General features: G+C 38.3%; 1 protein-coding gene across 3 annotated transcripts in view; it reads left to right on the top strand.

Moving 5' to 3' along the window:
• LOC141133238 (adhesion G protein-coupled receptor E3-like) overlaps window positions 1-19,326 on the top strand; it is a 133,419-nt gene that overhangs the window by 54,511 nt on the left and 59,582 nt on the right. For all 3 annotated transcript variants that reach the window (XM_073622495.1, XM_073622496.1, XM_073622494.1), the window contains one exon: window positions 17,909-17,980. In XM_073622495.1, coding sequence (XP_073478596.1) covers window positions 17,909-17,980 — 72 coding nt within the window. The remainder of the gene's footprint in view (window positions 1-17,908; window positions 17,981-19,326) is intronic.

Below are 19,326 nucleotides of genomic sequence, written 5' to 3'. Positions count from 1 at the left end.
AAGTATTAGAGGGGCTGAGAGGGGCTGAGAGGGGCATACAAAAGGCTTTTTTATCCTAATGCATAGAATGCATTAAGAAAAAAAAACCTTCTGCCTTTACAATTACTTTAACATTAACCTTCCCTGTAACCCTCACAATACACGTCATTGTAACCCTAACATTAACTCCTTATGTAACCCTAACACCAACCCTCCCTGTAATCCTTATGCCCTGTATACACGACCGGTTTTGCCGTCGGAATAAACTCTGAACGTTTTTCCGACGGAGTTCCGATGGAATTCCGCTGAAGCTGTCTTGCATACACACGGTCACACCAAATTCTGATCGTCCAGAACGCGGTGATGTACAACACGTATGACGGGACTAGAAAACGGAATTCAATAGCCAGTAGCTTCAGAGCATGCGTCGTTTTTGGTGCGTCGGAACAGCATACAGACGAGCGTTTTTTCCGATAGTAATTTGTTCCATCGGAAAAATATTGAACATGTTCTCTATCTAAGTCCGTCTGAATTTTCGACAGAAAAAGTCCGATGGGGCATACACACGGCCGGAATATATGATGAGAGGCTCCCATCGGACTCTTTCTGTCGGAAATTCCGCTCGTGTGTATGCGGCATAACACTTACCATGCCTTGAAAAAGTATTCATACCCCCCTGACATTTTCCACATTTTGTCATGTTACAACCAAAAAACGTAAATGTATTTTATTGGGATTTTATGTGATAGACCAACATAAAGTGCACATAATTGTGAAGTGGAAGGAAAATGATACATGGTTTTAAAATTGTTTACTAATAAATATCTGAAAAGTGTGGTGTGCATTTGTATTCAGCCCCCTTTACTCTGATACCCCTAACTAAAATCTAGTGGAAGCAATTGCCTTCAGAAGTCACCTAATTAGTAAATAGAGTCCACCTGTGTGTAATTTAATCTCAGTATAAATACAGCTGTTCTGTGAAGCCCTCAGAGGTTTGTTGGAGAACCTTAGTGAACAAACAGCATCATGAAGGCCAAGGAACACACCAGACAGGTCAAGGATAAAGTTGTGGAGAAGTTTAAAGCAGGGTTAGGTTATAACAAAATATCCCAAGCTTTGAACATCTCACAGACACTGTCCAATCCATCATCCAAAAATGGAAAGAGTATGGCACAACTGCAAACCTACCAAGACATGGCTGTCCACCTAAACTGACAGGCTGGGCAAGGAAAGCATTAATTAGAGAAGCAGCCAAGAGACCCATGGTAACTCTGGAGGAGCTGCAGAGATCCACAGCTCATGTGGGAAAATCTGTCCACAGGACAACTATTAGTCGTGCACTCCACAAATCTGGCCTTTATGGAAGAGTGGCAAGAAGAAAGCCATTGTTGGAAGAAAGCCGCAGTAAGTCCTGTTTGCAGTTTGTGAGAAGCCATGTGGAGGACACAGCAAACATGTGGAAGAAGGTGCTCTGGTCAGATGAGACCAAAATTGAACTTTTTGGCCTAAAAGCAAAATGCTATGTGTGAAGGAAAACTAACACTGCACATCATCCTGAACACACCATCCCCACCGTGAAACATGGTGGTGGCAGCATCATGTTGTAGGGATGCTTTTTTTCAGCAGAGACAGGGAAGCTGGTCAGAGTTGATGGGAAGATGGATGGAGCCAAATACAGGACCGTCTTAGAAGACAAACCTGTTAGAGTCTGCAAAAAAAAGCCCAGACCTAAATCCAATTGAGAATCTGTGCCAAGACTTGAACATTGCTGTTCACAGACGCTCTCCATTCAAGCTGACAGAGCTTGAGCTATTTTGCAAAGAAGAATGGGCAAAAATGTCACTCTCTAGATGCGCAAAGCCGGTAGAGACATCCCCAAAAAGACTTGCAGCTGTAATTGCAGTGAAAGGTGGTTCGACAAAGTATTGACTCAGGGGGGCTGAATACAAATGCACCCCACACTTTTCACATATTTATTTGTAAAAAATGTTGAAAACCATTTATCAATTTCCTTTCACTTCAAAATTATGTGCCACTTTGTTTTGGTCTATCACATAAAATCCAAATAAAATACGTTTACATTTTTGGTTCTAACATGACAAAATTTGAAAAATGTCAAGGGGTATGAATACTTTTTCAAGGTACTGTACAACCTCTCCCTCTAATCATTGCACTAACCCTCCCTGTAAATCTAACACTAACGTTTAGATTGTAAGCTCAAACGAGCAGGGCCCTCTGATTCCTCTTGTATTGAATTAAATTGTAACTGTACTGAATGCCTCCATTTTTCTAAAGTGCTGCTCAATTTGTTGGTACCATACAAATACTGTATAATAGTAACCTTCCCCCTGTAAACTTTACACTAAACCTCCCTGCAGGGGTGGATCCAGAGGGGGCAATGTGGCAATTGCCCCCCCCCAGATATTATATGCGGGTGGGTGAGAGAGCAGGCGGCCCGGTGTTGTGCTGAGATCGGTTTCCCCAACAAAATCTTTTTCCCCTGGCTCTCGGTCTCGGCTGAGATCGGAACTCCGTCTCTCCAGCCCTCCGCACTGCTGCTCCTCCTACTCTCCCCCGAATGCTAATAATCCCTGATAATCCTTGTATCCCTGTAACCATAACATTATTCCTCCTTGCAACCCTACCACCAAAATGTCCTGCAACTTTCACACTAACCCTTCCGTACTAAAAACCTAACCCCTTGGTTTTATAGTAACTTATACTGTGCTGGGATCCTCTGCTCTGAATACCAGACTTTTTTTGTATTAAAGATATGTGGAAACCACCATTCAAGTGCTTCTGCTGCACCTTCACTATCCAGTCATAAGCTGAGTTTGGAGATATAACCAGGGTATTTAGCATTTAGAGAAAAATAGGGTCACTATCCTGGCTCTGCTGTCTAGCAGGGGTGTGTAAAATGCAAGGGTAGTGTATCAGAAAGTGTATCAAATCCTTTGGCTGGTCAAACAGCTCTTATAAATTTATTTTAACTGTGTATTTGTTTATGCTTGCTGTTCGGCTTAAACACCTATTTGCAGTTTATTAAAGCTCTATTTGTTTGTTTAAAAAAATCAGCACAAGGGACATGATTTACTATCTGAATTGTCCTTTGTGCTGCTGGTCCCTTGTTTAGTTGAAATATTCCTTCTCCAAACTACACCCCCCCACCAGCGCTGCTATAAACATCCAATGTGGTGGGGATTAAAGTGGAAGTAAACTTCCATCACTAAATTTTACCTATGGGTAAGCCTATAATAATGCTTACCTATAGGTAGTGTAAATATCTCCTAAACATGCAGCATTTAGGAGAGATTTACTGTACATGCAGCAAGTGACATCACTGGCGCATGCGCTCTGAAGGAACGGCCACCTTCAGATACCTCTGCCATGAACGGCGGCTCCCACGGGTTTAGAACCGCTTTAATAAAGCTGAGGGACCTATCATAAGTACTCATCAAGAGTACTGACTATGCCCATATACTAGAGCTTCTATGAATGAAAAACGGTCTCTGAATGGAGGAAGGGGAACTTTCATTCAACTGCCTGTCCTCGATTCAGAGAATATTCTTCATTTGCAGAAGCTATAGTATAGTTCATGAGCCAACACAGAGAACTTCACTGGTCACAGGGCTACAGACACCACAGTCAGGTGAGCAGTTCACTAGCACTAATTGTTGGTTCACTAACTATTTCAGAAAGATTCACCATGCCTGAACAATACAGGTACACCAGGAACACTGTTCTGTGCCATTGTAGGCAAGTGTATGGTTCAGATATCCACAGCTACAGGCAGTAGAGTGTACCAAAACTCCTCGATACCTAGTACACTTTATACATGCAATGATATCACCTTATCCCTGCACTGAGTTCTCTTTTTGTTGGTGCCATATGACTTTTCTTTCCTAATATGGCAGACAACCTAGAGCAATAAGATACACAGCCCTACATTTAGCCAAGATCAACTATCTCAATTCCTATATGGGTATTTCAGTTGTACAGAAAATTATAGCACTGGGGGGCAGGAGGCGGAGCCTAGCGGAGCAGACATGCATTGTTAGAGCTCCACACCGCTGAGGAGAGAAGAGAAGGACAAAGCGGAGCCTGCAGGCTCAAAAGGTATCCATTTGAACCTTTTTGCCCCAGGGAACAAACTGTGAAAGTTTGGGCAGGAAATATGGTACTGGGAGAAAACCGTGGCAGAAATAAAAATCACCTCACAAAGAGCTCACAGGCACTCACTGCAGCTGAAGCAGCTCCAGTCACCTCACAAGATACAGCATCAGGGCGCTCTCACAGACAGAAAATGTCACAGCAAGACTCTCCATTTGAGTCAGATACAGAACAAATCCTCTCACAAACTTCTCCACAAGCCTCCTCAGTATCCCCAGTAATATTATTACAATTTGAAAAGATGCTTCATAAGGCTTTAAAATAAACCTCAGACCAAATAACAAAAAGCCTAACCAAAGAAATAAGAGAGCTGGGAAACCGCACCGCAGCCTTAGAAATAAAAATGGATGAAATTGAAATTACAACCCAAGAAAATATAACAGAATTGGAACAATTAAAAAAAGAGAATTTAATACTTCAAACTAAGCTCGAAGATTACGAAAATAGAGCCAGACGTTCAAACTTGCGCATAAGGGGAATACCTGAAACTGTGACAGACCTGCAATCTACTATTACTGCTCTATTACAAGAACTAAAGCCAGATATCCCTATTGAACGTTTAGAACTGGACAGAGTACACAGAGCCCTCACAGCCAAAAAGAAAGATGGACCCCCACGTGATATAATCACAAAATGTCATTATTACAGAACGAAAGAACAAATACTAATTGTTGCAAGAGAAAAAAAGGAACTTAATTTTCAAGGACACAATTATCAAATTTTTGCTGACCTATCCCAACTTACTATTACTAAAAGACGATCCATGAAACCCCAACTAATGGAACTGCAACGCCACAACATTATGTATCAATGGGGCTTCCCCTTTTCAGTCAGATTTAACTACCAAGGTACAATTTACAGAAGCAGATCAGCAGATGAACTACAACAAACCCTTTTAAAATTAAATCTGACAGAACCCACAAGCAGCAACACTCCCACACGCAGAAGAATGGCATCATCTTCACCTTCAGGCAGCACCCAGAAAATTTCAGAACAAAATGGGAATCATCATTCTCACAAAAGAGGCCATTATGCCACATCATCCATGGACCAAGAAGATTCAATGGACTGACATCCTAATTCCTGATATCTCTTCATTTATTATACTAAGAGATGGTTCTCTATAAAAAACCTATATTTATAACTGAATGTAACTGCATTCTGATAGTCACACACTGTGTGGGATCATGTTACATTCCAGTTATATTTCTTATTACTTCTGATTCATATAGCCTTAGAATACATAAGTGAAATAAGGAAATTCTTGTTCAGTTATATATTATCAGGTAATAACAATAGATTTATTACTTTTTAGGACAAATATGTTCAATAATCCAGAAATAATGGAAGGTTTTTCTTTCTTTTCTTAAAACAAATATATTATTACCTAACTAGTTCCTAGAATTATGTTTTTGTTTATTCTAATCTGAAGCAATACAACCTCAATTTTAGAGTTAACATATCTAAACAGTTACATATGAATAAAATATGTAATTGTTTACTCTAAAAGGATTAAAATCCCAAAATAATTCAAACTATCTTCATCAATACCAAAGTTATTAACAGTACATTTCTAACTGAATTATTTAGCCTAGGGCAAGACTAACCATATACAACCACCCTGGAATAAATAATTTCAACAAAAACTATATTCTGCACTCCAATTAATGAAACATCATTTTGATGTCTTTTGACATAGCACTTCTCTCCTGTAAGCGGAAGATCCGTGTACCCCCATTAGCCCTCCTCATTCTCCCAACCATATTATGTGGGAGTGTGACGAAGGCACTTATTCCCCTGAGAGAGATATTTATTCTCTTTCATGGGTAAATTGTGATTACTTGCAAAAAATAATTTATACAATGTATCATCTAATCTCATATGTTTTTTGTTTACTCTTTACTCCAGAATTCACTGGTTTCTTTTCTATCTATTCATCTCTTCAGTCCACACAGGTTGATCTGCGCAGTCAGCTCTGCATAACAAAAAGTAAGTCAAAACTATTTGATCTATTGCCATGGCACCACTGAATATACTTTCCCTGAATGTTCAGGGAATAACTGTCCCTCAAAAAAGGACCAAAGCCTTCCGTACTTTCCATAACAAGAAGGCTCACATAGTATGCCTCCAAGAAACACACTTCACCAAAGATTCTACTCCAAAATATATTTCTCCTTTTTATCAACAAATTTACACGGCTTCTGCCTGTACCAAGCAAAGGGGAACTCTAATTGCATTTCACCGATCCACACCATTCACCTTATCATCAGAAATTAAAGACCCAGAAGGTAGATACCTGATACTCATGGGTTATATAATGGATACAGCAATCACGTTGATTTCCTACTACGCTCCTAACAAACAACCTACACCATTCCTCTCACATATATTACAAGTGATTAATACACACAAAATAGGAACAGTGATAATGTGTGGGGATTCGAACCAGGTCCTCCTCCCATTTCTTGATAAATCACCTTTTACACCATCCAAAATAACCTCTAGATTACCTTTTTCTCAACTTCTTTCCAAATACAATCTGGTAGATTCGTGGAGAGAAAGTAACCCAATGAAAAAGAAATTCACTTATTTCTCGCACCCTCATCAAACCTTCACCAGAATAGATCATATTTTCTAACAATAGGAATGATACCAGAAATTATTGCATCAGATATAATTCCGATTCCGTGGTCTGACCATAATGCAGTATACACTACTATAGCCTCAGCCATACCAAAAGCGCATGACCCAACGTGGTACTTACCGGACATAATGCTCAAACACCCACTACATCAGATGGCCATTGAACAAGCTTTAAAGGAATACATATCAATTAATAATACAACAGACATCTCCCCAATAGCACTGTGGGAAGCTCATAAGCCTGTCTTGCGTGGTACAATACAAAGACAAATGGCACTATTTAAACGGGAACGCAAAAATCTAGCAAAAAAACTAGAACTCAATTTTAATGCAGCCTACATATCGTTTCAAGATAATCCATCTCAGAGTACAAAATCTCATCTGGAAAAATCTAGATTGGAATACGATCTATTTCTCACTGAGTCAGTTGATAAATCCCTCAAACGCTCCAAACACAATTTCTACATGAATGCAAACAAACCAGGTACATATTTGGCTCGGGCATTAAATTCAACTAACAAATCTTTCAAACCAATATGTTTGAAATTATCAAAAAATGTTTACACTTGTAATCCAGTTAAAATAGTCCATAAATTTCACTCACATCTCGCAACTTTATACAAGACAAACAATGAATTTAATCCTACAGAGGCTGAATCCTTCTTCTCAAAAATAACCTTACCTGAGTTATCTCAGAATCAAAAAAGCAGTTTGGATGAGCCTATAACTATAGATGAAGTTGCTAACGCCATAAAAGACCTAAAACTTAACAAAAGACCAGGCCCAGACGGCTACTCGGCTTTATACTATAAAACATTCTCAGAAATACTCTCTCCCATTCTCACTGAAACTTTTAACAAACTTCTAGATGGACATTCTTTTCGGCAAGAAACACTAATGGCAATTGTTTGTATGATCCCAAAACCCCTTTCTGATGATACTTCCTGTGTGAATTATCGGCCTATCTCTCTGTTAAACCTCGATATTAAATTATTAGCAAAAATAATAGCAAAACGCCTCAATAGCATTATAGGAAAATTAATACATAGAGATCAAGTAGGCTTCATGCCAAATAGACAGGCAGGCGATAATATACGCAGGGCAGTGTTATTGGCACATATTGCTAAAAAACGGAAAATCCCTTTATGTTTTCTATCTCTCGATATTAAGAGGGCATTTGACACAGTATCCTGGCAATATATGCAATATTCATTACAAAAATGGGGTTTTGGATCCCACTTTTTAACATGGATCAAAGCATTATATAATAAACCCAAAGCCTATATAAAATATGCTGGATACAAATCTGAAGCCTTTAATATCGAAAGAGGTACCCGACAGGGTTGCCCATTATCTCCCTTATTATTTGCCCTTATACTCGAACCCATGGCCCAATACATCAGAACAAACCAAACTATAACTGGCATTGAAGTAGGAGGTATTACACACAAATTATGTATATTTGCAGACGATATATTACTTTTTCTATCATCACCACAGGTCTCTGGTCCTAACTTAATACCAGCTCTTGATGGATTTGCAGCCCTTATGATTAATCCTAAGAAATGCCTAGTGCTTAATATTTCACTCACAAACATGGAATTGATCCCGGCTAGGGCTGCACTCCCATTCACATGGGCAGAAAAATCAATCCCATATCTTGGAATTCATTTAACAGCATCTCATTCTGACTTATTCTCAACCAATTATCCTCCTGTATTAAGACAGATCACAAATCTAATAAAACAATGGTCGCAACTTCCTTTATCCTGGATAGGGAAGATTAATGCAATCAAAATGACTATTCTACCCAAATTGCTTTATCTATTCAGAGTCCTCCCTATTCCAATTCCTTCCTATTTTTTGAGAATAGTACAAAAAAGAGCAACTTCGTTTATATGGGGCTCTTCTAAACCACGTATACCTATACACACACTACATCTTCCCAAAAATAAAGGAGGCCTGGGATACCCTAATTTTACTAACTACTACAGAGCAGCACATTTGGCCAGTCTGTCCAAATACCATGCAAAACAGGAAATCCCATTATGGGTATTTATAGAGGCTTCAGAAAATGACCCTCTATTAATATCAAATTTATTATGGCTTGATCCTAAAGACCGCTTTAAAATTCATAATCCCATAACTAAACACTTCTTATCTCTCTGGGATAAACTAAAAACCAAATATCAGTTACAATCTCCACACAATCCTCTCCTTTCTTTTATCAGAAATCCGGCCTTTTATCCGGCGTTGGATCTACCCAAATTCTTTTAAAGCTTGGACAACATCAGGCATTCAGACACTAAATGACTTCATAGCATCTAAATCATTCCTTTCATTCCCATTGCTTAGAGAAAAATATGATCTACCAAACTCTGAGATATTTAGATATCTCCAAATCAAAAATTTCTATACACCATTCCTAAAGGGGGATACACCATTATCCCAATTATCCATTTTTGAATCAATCTGTACAAAAGATCCATTTGCTAAAGGTACAATTTCATCACTTTATAATCAATTATATGGAGTAGCAAATCTTAATAGACCCTCTTACGATCAGAGGTGGGAGGAGGACCTGGGACGAACTTTAGAAGACACGGACTGGTCTAACATATGGCTCACATCTAAGTCATCTTCACCCAACATCTTAGCACTGGAGACAAATTATAAAGTCCTAACTCGCTGGTACCTTGTACCCGCTAGAGTGTCAAAATATTCACCTAATACCTCAGCTCTTTGTTTTCGAGGATGCCCAGAAATAGGCACATATTTACACATATGGTGGACGTGCCCAGTAATCCAAACCTTCTGGAAGGAAGTCTTCGTGATTGCATCTAAAATATTTAAAAAAATAATACAACCAGATCCATATTTAACTTTACTTAATCTAAAACCGGAATGGTTGACACTCTCTCAATTCAAACTTATTATCCAATTAATAACGGCTGCAAAACAAACAGTGGCCAAGGCATGGAAATCTCCTACATTGGTACTAGCAGAAACAATTCACAGAATGAATAATACAATGTCCCATGCTAAGATGGTAGCCATCGATCAAAATCAAATTCCAAAATTTGAAAAGCTTTGGCATCCTTGGATAAAACAACAGTTCCTGTCAAACTTCAATGACTCTGTCCTGTTGCCATGGTAACAGATTAAATGACTTACAGAGACACCCATTCTAAGGCTTCAAAGAGAACTAAAAAGAATAATAAACTGACGAGTGGGACAACCTTCTGGACCATACCTCTACCTTTCAACCCTTTTTCTTCTTTCTCTTTCCTTTTCTCCACCTTACGATTAAAGCTCATTATCAGAATTTATTTGACCTATATACACTCTACTTGTAAACAATATGTATAGTAGGTATAAATCATTTAAATACCTACAAAAGTAACTAAGGAAATGATATATATCTTTAATTTAGGTTTACGTGAACCCAATGTTTAATATTTGAAATTTCATGATATTTACCTATATAAACCCTACTGTAAAACAATGAGCTTACGTTATAGATCCTTGTAAACTTACTTTATGTATCTTTATAACATTGTATACTCAATAAACTTCTTTTGACAAGGAAAATTATAGCACTATTTTGCTGGTATCTTTTATGTTACTTTGCAGTAAAGCAAGGAAGCAGAAACCCCTGTAATGGATTAATGTGATTTTACTAAATATGAATTCTGTACATACAAACTACTTACAATTGTAAGAAAAAAACACAACATACAGAGTATTACAAATATGCATACAGCACACATATGCACACACTATCTATCCTTCCATGCAAAAAAGCATTGACAATGATCTGTATATGATAGGGATACACTAAAATGTAACTTAGCTTTGATTATAGGTCACAATTTTCGTAACGAACAGGACTCCAGGCTACTCAAATGATTGCAAGAAACCAGGTGCTCTCATAGTGTAGACTTTCTTGGTCTTTATTGAGCCCCTTTTGACACAGGCCTTCCTGTTATGGGGCCCCCTTTTTTTTCAAACCAGGTCTTCTCATTGTTATGGAGCCTTCTTTCTTCTACCCAGTTCTTCTTAGTGTCATGGAGCCTTCTTTCTTCTACCCAGTTCTCAGTGTTATGGGGCCCATTTCCTTTTATCCAAGTCTTCTCAGTGTTATGGGGCTCTCTTCCCTCTACCCAGGTCTTCTCAGTGTTATGGAGCCCTCTTCCCTCTACCCAGGTCTTCTCAGTGTTATGGAGCCCTCTACCTACTACTAGACATGTGCAATTCGTTTAGTTCCAAACTAGTTTTTTAACGAATCTTGACAAATTAGGTAATTCCAAAATTTCCAAATTTCCGAATTGTTCAATTTCCAAATTTTCGAATTTTGAATTTGCGAAAATTTTGAAATTCGGAAATTCAAAAATTCGAAATTCGGAAATTGGAAATTTCGGAAATAGGAAAATTCTATATTTCAGAAATTGGAAATTTCGGAAATTGGAAATTTTGAAAATTCAGAAATTTCAAAATTTGAAAATTCGAAAATTTGGCAATTTGAAAATCCGAAAACAAGAATAAAAATCTGAAAATTCAAAAGAATGAAAATCTGAAAATTCCAAAATCCAAAAATCTTAAATAATAACTAACTAATAATACCTTAACCATTACTAACTATTAAATTATAGATGGATGGTCAAAGGCTCCCGACCCACAGATAGGAGTGAAAATGAAAAGGAGGACTGAGGCACTATCTTTTTAAAAACTTACATTTATTAAAAAAGAATCGCACCTAAAGACTGATTGCTTGAATCTAGCACAGAATCTCGTGATGTGTCCAGTGCAAAAATGTTCCTCCTAAAAAAATTATTCCTTATTTTTATGAAGGCTGTAGATCTGTGATCTTTAAAAGGGTGCTTTCAGGTCCCAGGAGCACAGTTTGATTGAAGCATCTGTTGCCCTGTTGTAGACTTCTGTTCACCTGTGTACACACCCCGGCATCTGCAACCTCCCCACTTCCTGGCTAGTCTTACTTGCAGACTTACATTATGTACGTTTTTAAAAAGATAATGCACTATCGGTCCTCCTTTTCATTTTCACTCCTATCTATGAGCCAGGAGTCTTTGACCATCCGGAGTTCCACATAGACGGTGATACAGATCGAAGTCTCTCAGCTGAGAGCAGTGTATATGGCCATTGACCTTTGAGGTCTGGTAAGTGGCCATTAATTATTTGAGCGCATTGGTGATGTATGCAGCACTTTGAAGGTTTTGGAATAGCATCCATGCAGCACTCTACATTATTTTGGACTGTTTTATCAACTTTCAATAGAGTCCTATTTGGGACATTTTTTTTTGTTTCAGATATTCACTTATATTTTATCATCTTTGATGTATACTTACCCATGGTATTACACATGTCACTTTTGCAACTTATGTTTGCTCACATTGTGTTATTTTTTAATTGATGTTGTGTTGCATCATATGTTTCAAGTAACTAGTAACAGTTGTGCACGTTATTTAAAGAGCACCAATATTTGCGTTTGTAAACTTTGATTTTAGCTCATTGAGTATTTTTGAGACAGCGTACTTTATTTCTTTCACTAATTTTTATCTCCCAGTATTCAGGGAGTATCAGGTGCGTCAGTTTCCGTAATCAGTTTACTAGTGCATCCTCTTCACCTATTTTTATCAATCACAGCCAATGAGCCAATGAGAAGAGAGCAGGGGGGTAGGGTGAAACCACGGCAGTAAGTGTCTTATGGACGCATGGAGCAGTGACTCACGAGTGAGCATGCAACGGTGCCCCCAGGGCAAGCGGCTTTCTCTGGGGGCACTGCTTGAGGGGAAGGAGCCAGGAGTGCTGCCGGGGGGACCCGAAAAGGAGAGAATCAGAGGATCTGAGCTGCTCTGTGCAAAACCACTGCACAGAGCAGGTAAGTATAACATATTTGTATTTTTTTTTTGCACTCTCCAGTTTTAGTAAATAAACCTCTCTGGCTCTGATTGGCACGTCATACAGATACATATGTAAGGAAAGAGGAGGGAGATGTCAATATTTTGATTTATTCACTTACATATGTAAATTTCACATTAGAAGCAAATCAGGTGATCCTGAAAAGCGTGTGAAAATGAGCCAAAACCTCTACCTGCTGCCTGCATATGAAAACATAAATTATTCATATACCACATTTACTATTTACGAAACTAAAACAATATTCTTAAAAAAAGTTATGTTTAGTCCGGTACATAATATATAATAGGGACTATATAAAAAAAAAAAACTGCTAAACTATTCCTTTAAAATAATACCTTTATAAAACAGGGATCATTTTCAGGAGCTAAGAACCAACATCAAAAAAAAGTTTTAACTGTAATTCTCAAGTTACCACTAAAAAAAAATTGACACATGCTAAAAATGATAAGTGCCAAAATCACGACAAGTGACCAAAAATAAATTGCAATGATAAATAACCAAAAAATGAATCTTGGGTGCATCAAACCATATAAACCTAAATTGGTGTATCAATGTGCAGATACAAATGCTAGGTGAGTAAAAGAAAATATTGTACAAGAGTACAATTAGCAATTGTCCATAAAGGTGAAGTGAAAAAAACGAAGATCAATCCATATATGAAAAAATAAAATCCATAATGTAAAAAATAAATCATAAAAAGTCAAATAAAAATAATAAAATAATCATTTATTATTTTAGACCATCCCTGTTTGTTTTAGTTCTTTAATGAGCAAAATATTTTTATTTGTTTTTACTGTTGACCCACACTTGCATGGCTCTTCAGATGTCTGACGGGTTTGCCCTTAGTTTTTCCCTTGAGTGGGATGGCGCCCTGTGATTCTTGCCTTGTGACATAGATCGAGGCGTGGTTGTTAGTTTGATATTTAAGCAGCACGTCAGGACGCTGCCCGTATCCCGTGACCATGTCCGCTAATGACGAAACGACATAGGGAGGAGGAGCTATGTCCTGACGTCACCGCTGTACGTCCAGTCCCGAAGTTACGGGCTGTGTGGAAGCCGGCCGGCTTATTCCTTCAGGTTTACCTTGCGCATGTACATCCATCGTTTTGTAAGTGTCCATTTGTTTTTTCTACTCAAAATAAATGTTTAAGGATTTACGCTATGTGGAGCCTTTATGGGTTTTTTTGGTGAAAAAACTACCATATGACCGATCCTTCTGCTGATCACCCCCGCTGACGCCGAGGAGTCCATTGCTTGCCAGGGAGATCCCGGGCTGGGGTTACAGTCACTCGCACAGTGTGGTCCCCTGTAATAAGGGACCACCGATTTCTGGTAAGCGGCAGTATTTTTCTGTGGTGGAGGCTATATCTTTTTCACTTATCACTCCAGTATGGAACCTCACAACACATCACCTTTGAATCTACATCAATTATTTGACTTTTTATGATTTATTTTTTACATTATGGATTTTATTTTTTCATATATGGATTGATCTTCGTTTTTTTCACTTCACTATTTGCTAATTGGACTCTTGTACAATATTTTCTTTTACTCACCTAGCATTTGTATCTGCACATTGATACACCACTTTAGGTTTATATGGTTTGATGCACCCAAGATTCATTTTTTGGTTATTTATCATTGCAATTTATTTTGTGTCACTTGTCATGATTTTGGCACTTATCATTTTTAGCACGTCAATTTTTTTTAGTGGTAACTTGAGAATTACAGTTAAAACTTTTTTTTGATGTTGGTTCTTAGCTCCAGGAGAACCCCTTAAAATACATTTCAGGTTTAAGGATCACCTCTTATTATATCTACAGCCTGTGGCACATTAGTTTCTCATTGAGCTGTAGGTATATTATTGAAGTAATAAATATGGAGTAACTTGTGTGTTTGGTACACAGAAGAGATTATACTTTCCAACCCCTTCCAATCTACAAAACTGAGTCAGTGGTGCTCCAGATGAGCAGACACAAGGAGGAAAAGAGGGATGAAAATCCACAAGCCAGATCTCTCTAAGCATAGGACTCAGCATGTGAAAAGTATGGAAAAAAGTGTATTCATAAGGTTGCTGTATTACCCATCCTAGGGTCAAACAACCTATTTTAGCACATGCAAAGTGTAGACAGTTGCGCTTGATGCTCATCTGGGTTTTCTTGCACTGCGCTATGTTGCAATCAGATATGGGGAACAATGGTAATAAGGCCTCAAAATAGAATCAATATGTGGTCAGCTGAGGCACCCATTAAATAAAAAGGTATGTCAAAGTGGATTCTTCAAGAAGGTTGGTACTTATTGATAAAAAAATTGATTAAAACACCATCAAAGTGTTTCATTACCACTAAAGATCCACAAAATATGTTGATGGTGTTTTAACCACTTGCTTACCAGGAACTTTTACCCCTTTTTACCCCTGGCCAATTTTCAGCTTTCAGCGGTGTCACACTTTGAATGACAATTGCGCGGTCACTGTACCCATATGAACTTTTTATCATCTTGTTCACACAAATAGAGCTTTCTTTTGGTGGTATTTAATCACCACTGGGTTTTTTATTTTTTGCTATACAAGCGCGGTATTCGTTCCTCACTTTGCGTTGGGTGTATGCTAAAGTGGTCCATCTGCCACCACATCAGCACTCAGAGTGACGGCCGGTAATCTGAGTTTCAGTCGAGTCGACCTATTGGTGTTTTAAAGGCGAGTCTTTATATATGTGTGTTATAGTGCTGTTACCCACCAGTTGTTAAATAAATACTACACTATATGGGCAATTTATTTTATCTGCCTTGTGGTGATTTCTTACTGGGAGAGTGGTACAGTGGTTCGGGAGGAAGAATGCTTTGACTCTACATAGAGTGTCGGTGAGCGTGTGCTCTGTAAGGGTGGGGAGTTTTGCTTTGTTTTTGTACATATGAATTGAGCACAGTGTTTATTCACTTGGTGTTTTATTTAAAAAAATGATCACAATAAACTGGTGAAGCACTATTTTGCAATATATATTATTGTATTTTATTTTTATTGTATTATATAGTATTTTTCAGTGATATAGGGTTATTAATATAGGTTCTTGTGTTGTTTGGATTAGCGCAGGAAAAGTTTAACATTGATATTTATTAAAACATTACTACACTATATTTGTTTATATTTTACTTTTGAGCAACATGTGATATTGTTGAACTGGCTGGTGCCGCTGGAATAAATCTTAGATGGAAAGGATGGATTGAGGACCTGATAATTGTTAATTAATGCGTTTATGCTGAGTCCTAGTGTGATGCAGCATATACTTTTGCTGAGTTGCCAATCCTTTTATTTGGGATTCCAGTACCTGTGAAATTAAATGCTTTTCCAGGTTGACATCATAATAGACTATCTAATAATATAGTGGAATAGTTGGTCAAAGTGGAACTATTTTTGTACAAATATTTGTATTTTTTATTTGCATAAACCCTGCAATTTTATTTTTATTGTTCATAAAAGGTATTGTATATTACACTTTTATTGCTAGCGGCTAATACACTTTTATTAGAGTATAGCACTGACCTTATTTTAAATTAATTGGGTCTGAAAACTTAACTCATCACATTAGCCTTTTCTCTTGTGGACTTTGAGTTACATTTTCTTTTTATCTGAAGTCACATATTTATTTGTTTGTAATATAATCACTCTGATATTTACTGTTTATTCATGAGTATCTATAATTATTATTCAGGATTTATATAGCACCAACAGTTTGCGCAGCGCTTAACAAAATGAAGGCAGACATTACAGTTATATTACAATTTGGTACAAAAGGAATCAGAGGGGCCTGCTCATTAGAGCTTACAATCTAAAAAGGGAGGGTTAATTGATAAAAAAGGTAATAGCTGTGGGGGATGAGATGATGGAGGAAGTAAAACAGTGTACAAGTTAGAAGCAGGGTAGGCTTCTTTAAAGAGAAGGGTTTTCAGGGATCGTCTATAGATGGATAGATTAAGGGACTGTCAGGTTGATTGGGGTAGGGAGTTCCAAAGGATGGGAGAAGCTCTGGAGAAATCCTGGAGGCGATCATGGGAGGAGGTGACAAGGGAGCTAGAGAGCAGGAGGTATTGGGAGGACTGAAGACAGCGGCTTGGTTGATATTTTGAGAATAGGTTAGTGATGTACCTGGGGGCAGAGTTATGGATGGCTTTGTAAATTATTGTTAGTACTTTGAATTTTATTCGTTGGGTGAGTGGAAGCCAGTGGAGGGATTGGCAGAGAGGGGTGGAGGACAATGAATGGTTGGTAAGGTGGGTGAGTCTTGCAGCGGCAATTATTATGGACTGAACGGGGGATAGTCTATGTAAAGGTAATCCAAGGAGGGAGTTGCAGTAGTCGAGAGATAACCAGGGAGTGAATTAGAAGCTTGGTGTTGTCATTAGTTAAAAAAGGGAGTATTCTGGAAATGTTGTGGAGGCTAAGGCGGCATGAATTGGACAGGGATTGTATGTGGGCCTGGAAGGACAGTTCAGAGTCTAAGGTTACCCCTAGCACCCTGGCATGTGGGGACTGACTGATAGATGTGCCATTGATCTTGACAGAGAAGTCAGGGGAAGAGGCACGTGGGGGAGGAAATATTAAGAGCTCGGTTTTAGATAGATTCAGTGTGAGGAAGTGGTTTGACATCCAGGCTGACCCAGGGAGGATCTATCTATCTATCTATCTATCTATCTATCTATCTATCTATCTATCTATCTATCTATCTATCTATCTATCTATCTATCTATCAACTTTTTTGTCAAATAAGCACTGCACTGTTTGGATTTATGTTCAATGCCTGGTATCGAACATAGCTACTGTTTATGAACTATTTCACCTCAAGCACAGATTTTATCACGTTTTTTTACTTCTCCATTCTACTTACAAATGAAATAAAAATCGGACAGGGGTTGTAGCCTTCCCCCTGTTGAAGGTAAACATTTTTATTTCTGTCTGTCTGAATTCCCCTTATTTCCTATCTGATAAATGTAACCAGGATAGATAGTGAGGATACATCTTTCTAATGAAACCTTGGATAACAGTAAAAACCTGACGGGTTCTAATCTTTTCCCACTCCTAAAACTAAGAAAAAAAGTTTTAGCTGTGGATACACTTCAAGTCTTCGCTTTTTTTTCTTTAGTTTATAATACCCAAATTAATATAAGTCTTTCTTTTTAGATATCACTATCACCACTCAACAGCCAACAGAGAGAACCTCCCTGATCACAAGCAAACCAACAACACAGTTAGGTGAGCAGTTCTTACAAATAAGGTTTACCTAATTTTCATTGGGGTGTTCCAAGTAAGACACTGTAATAGATGCACCAAAACCACTATATGCCGAGTATACTGATCTCTACACTTAGGCTGGGTTCACATTGCAGCATGAAGCTGCTCACAGCAGGGGGTACCAGTGCGCCCCCATTCACTGTTTCAGATCTGATTTCAGCATTGTTTGTTTTCATCGTTTGTTTTTTTCCCCCAGTCACATAAAACAAATGTACATGCACTTTCACTTGATGAATTGCTATGTAAATGTTTATAAATATATCCTAATATGCACGACAGACCCAACCAGGGACAGGGACTTTTGGAGGAGACAAGGGGCAAGCCTCCTACCCACTGATTATGGCCCATGGAGAGATCAGATCATTTTCTAATGATGGACAATGTGATGAACACTGAGAGCGAGGCTTGGATTAATTATCTGATAAAGACAATAAAGCATCCCTTCTGCAGTGGATGGAAAGATGCAATATTAATATTGTACAGGTTAATGGTCAGAGGGAATATGGTGGCCCTCCTACAGACTGGGTTGGAAAAAACCCTCTACTTGGGACAGAAATATTTATCAACAATGTCTCTCAAGAGATCTATGAAAATACATTAATTCCCCTGTATCAGACTGGTGGGACAGTGTTTGTATTCTGATGACTTGTCTAGTGGACAGATTACACAAGTTTGTGTCTCTCCCCATTCCCAAGATGTGAATTCCTATTGTTAATTAAGTCACCTATTGTTTCTGTCTGACGGCTAATTTGGCTACCTCTTGGAGGTTCCTATGATGCGATTAGCCTTGTGTCAACTCTACCTCATTATCTAACCATTGTGGGATGGTTATGTGTTCATGCTTATGATAATGTGTAATGTACTTTGTGTACCCAGGGTGGCAGACTGGGCTGGACAGTCTGAGCTGGGTGGGATCTTTGGTAAATCAAAGCATTGTCTGAGTGGGCACTGCGTCAACTACAGTGCCCTGAAAAAGTGTGATGTGCTCATTTTAAGGTACTTTCATAATACAGCTATGGGGCCAAAAAATGTGCAATCCTGCCCCAAATAAACTTCTGTGGGGCACATAGTGGTTTATTTACTAAAGCTGGAGAGTGAAAAATCAGGATCACTTCTGCATAGAAACCATTTAGCTTCCAGGATTTATTGCAAAAGTTTAATTGAACAAGCTGAGCTTAGAAGCTGATTGGCTTCTGTGCAGATGTGAGCCTGATTTTGCACTCTCCAGCTTTAGTAAATAAACCCCATAGTGTCTAAAAAGTGTGGAAAAACATGCAAAAATATCCTCTCCCTCCCCCTCTCTGTTC

The sequence above is a fragment of the Aquarana catesbeiana genome, linkage group LG03 (genome assembly GCF_042186555.1).
Source record: "Aquarana catesbeiana isolate 2022-GZ linkage group LG03, ASM4218655v1, whole genome shotgun sequence".
NCBI classification, from domain to species: Eukaryota; Metazoa; Chordata; class Amphibia; order Anura; family Ranidae; genus Aquarana; species Aquarana catesbeiana.
Note: the sequence above shows the minus strand (reverse complement) of the source record. Positions and strands in the feature narration are given on the sequence as shown.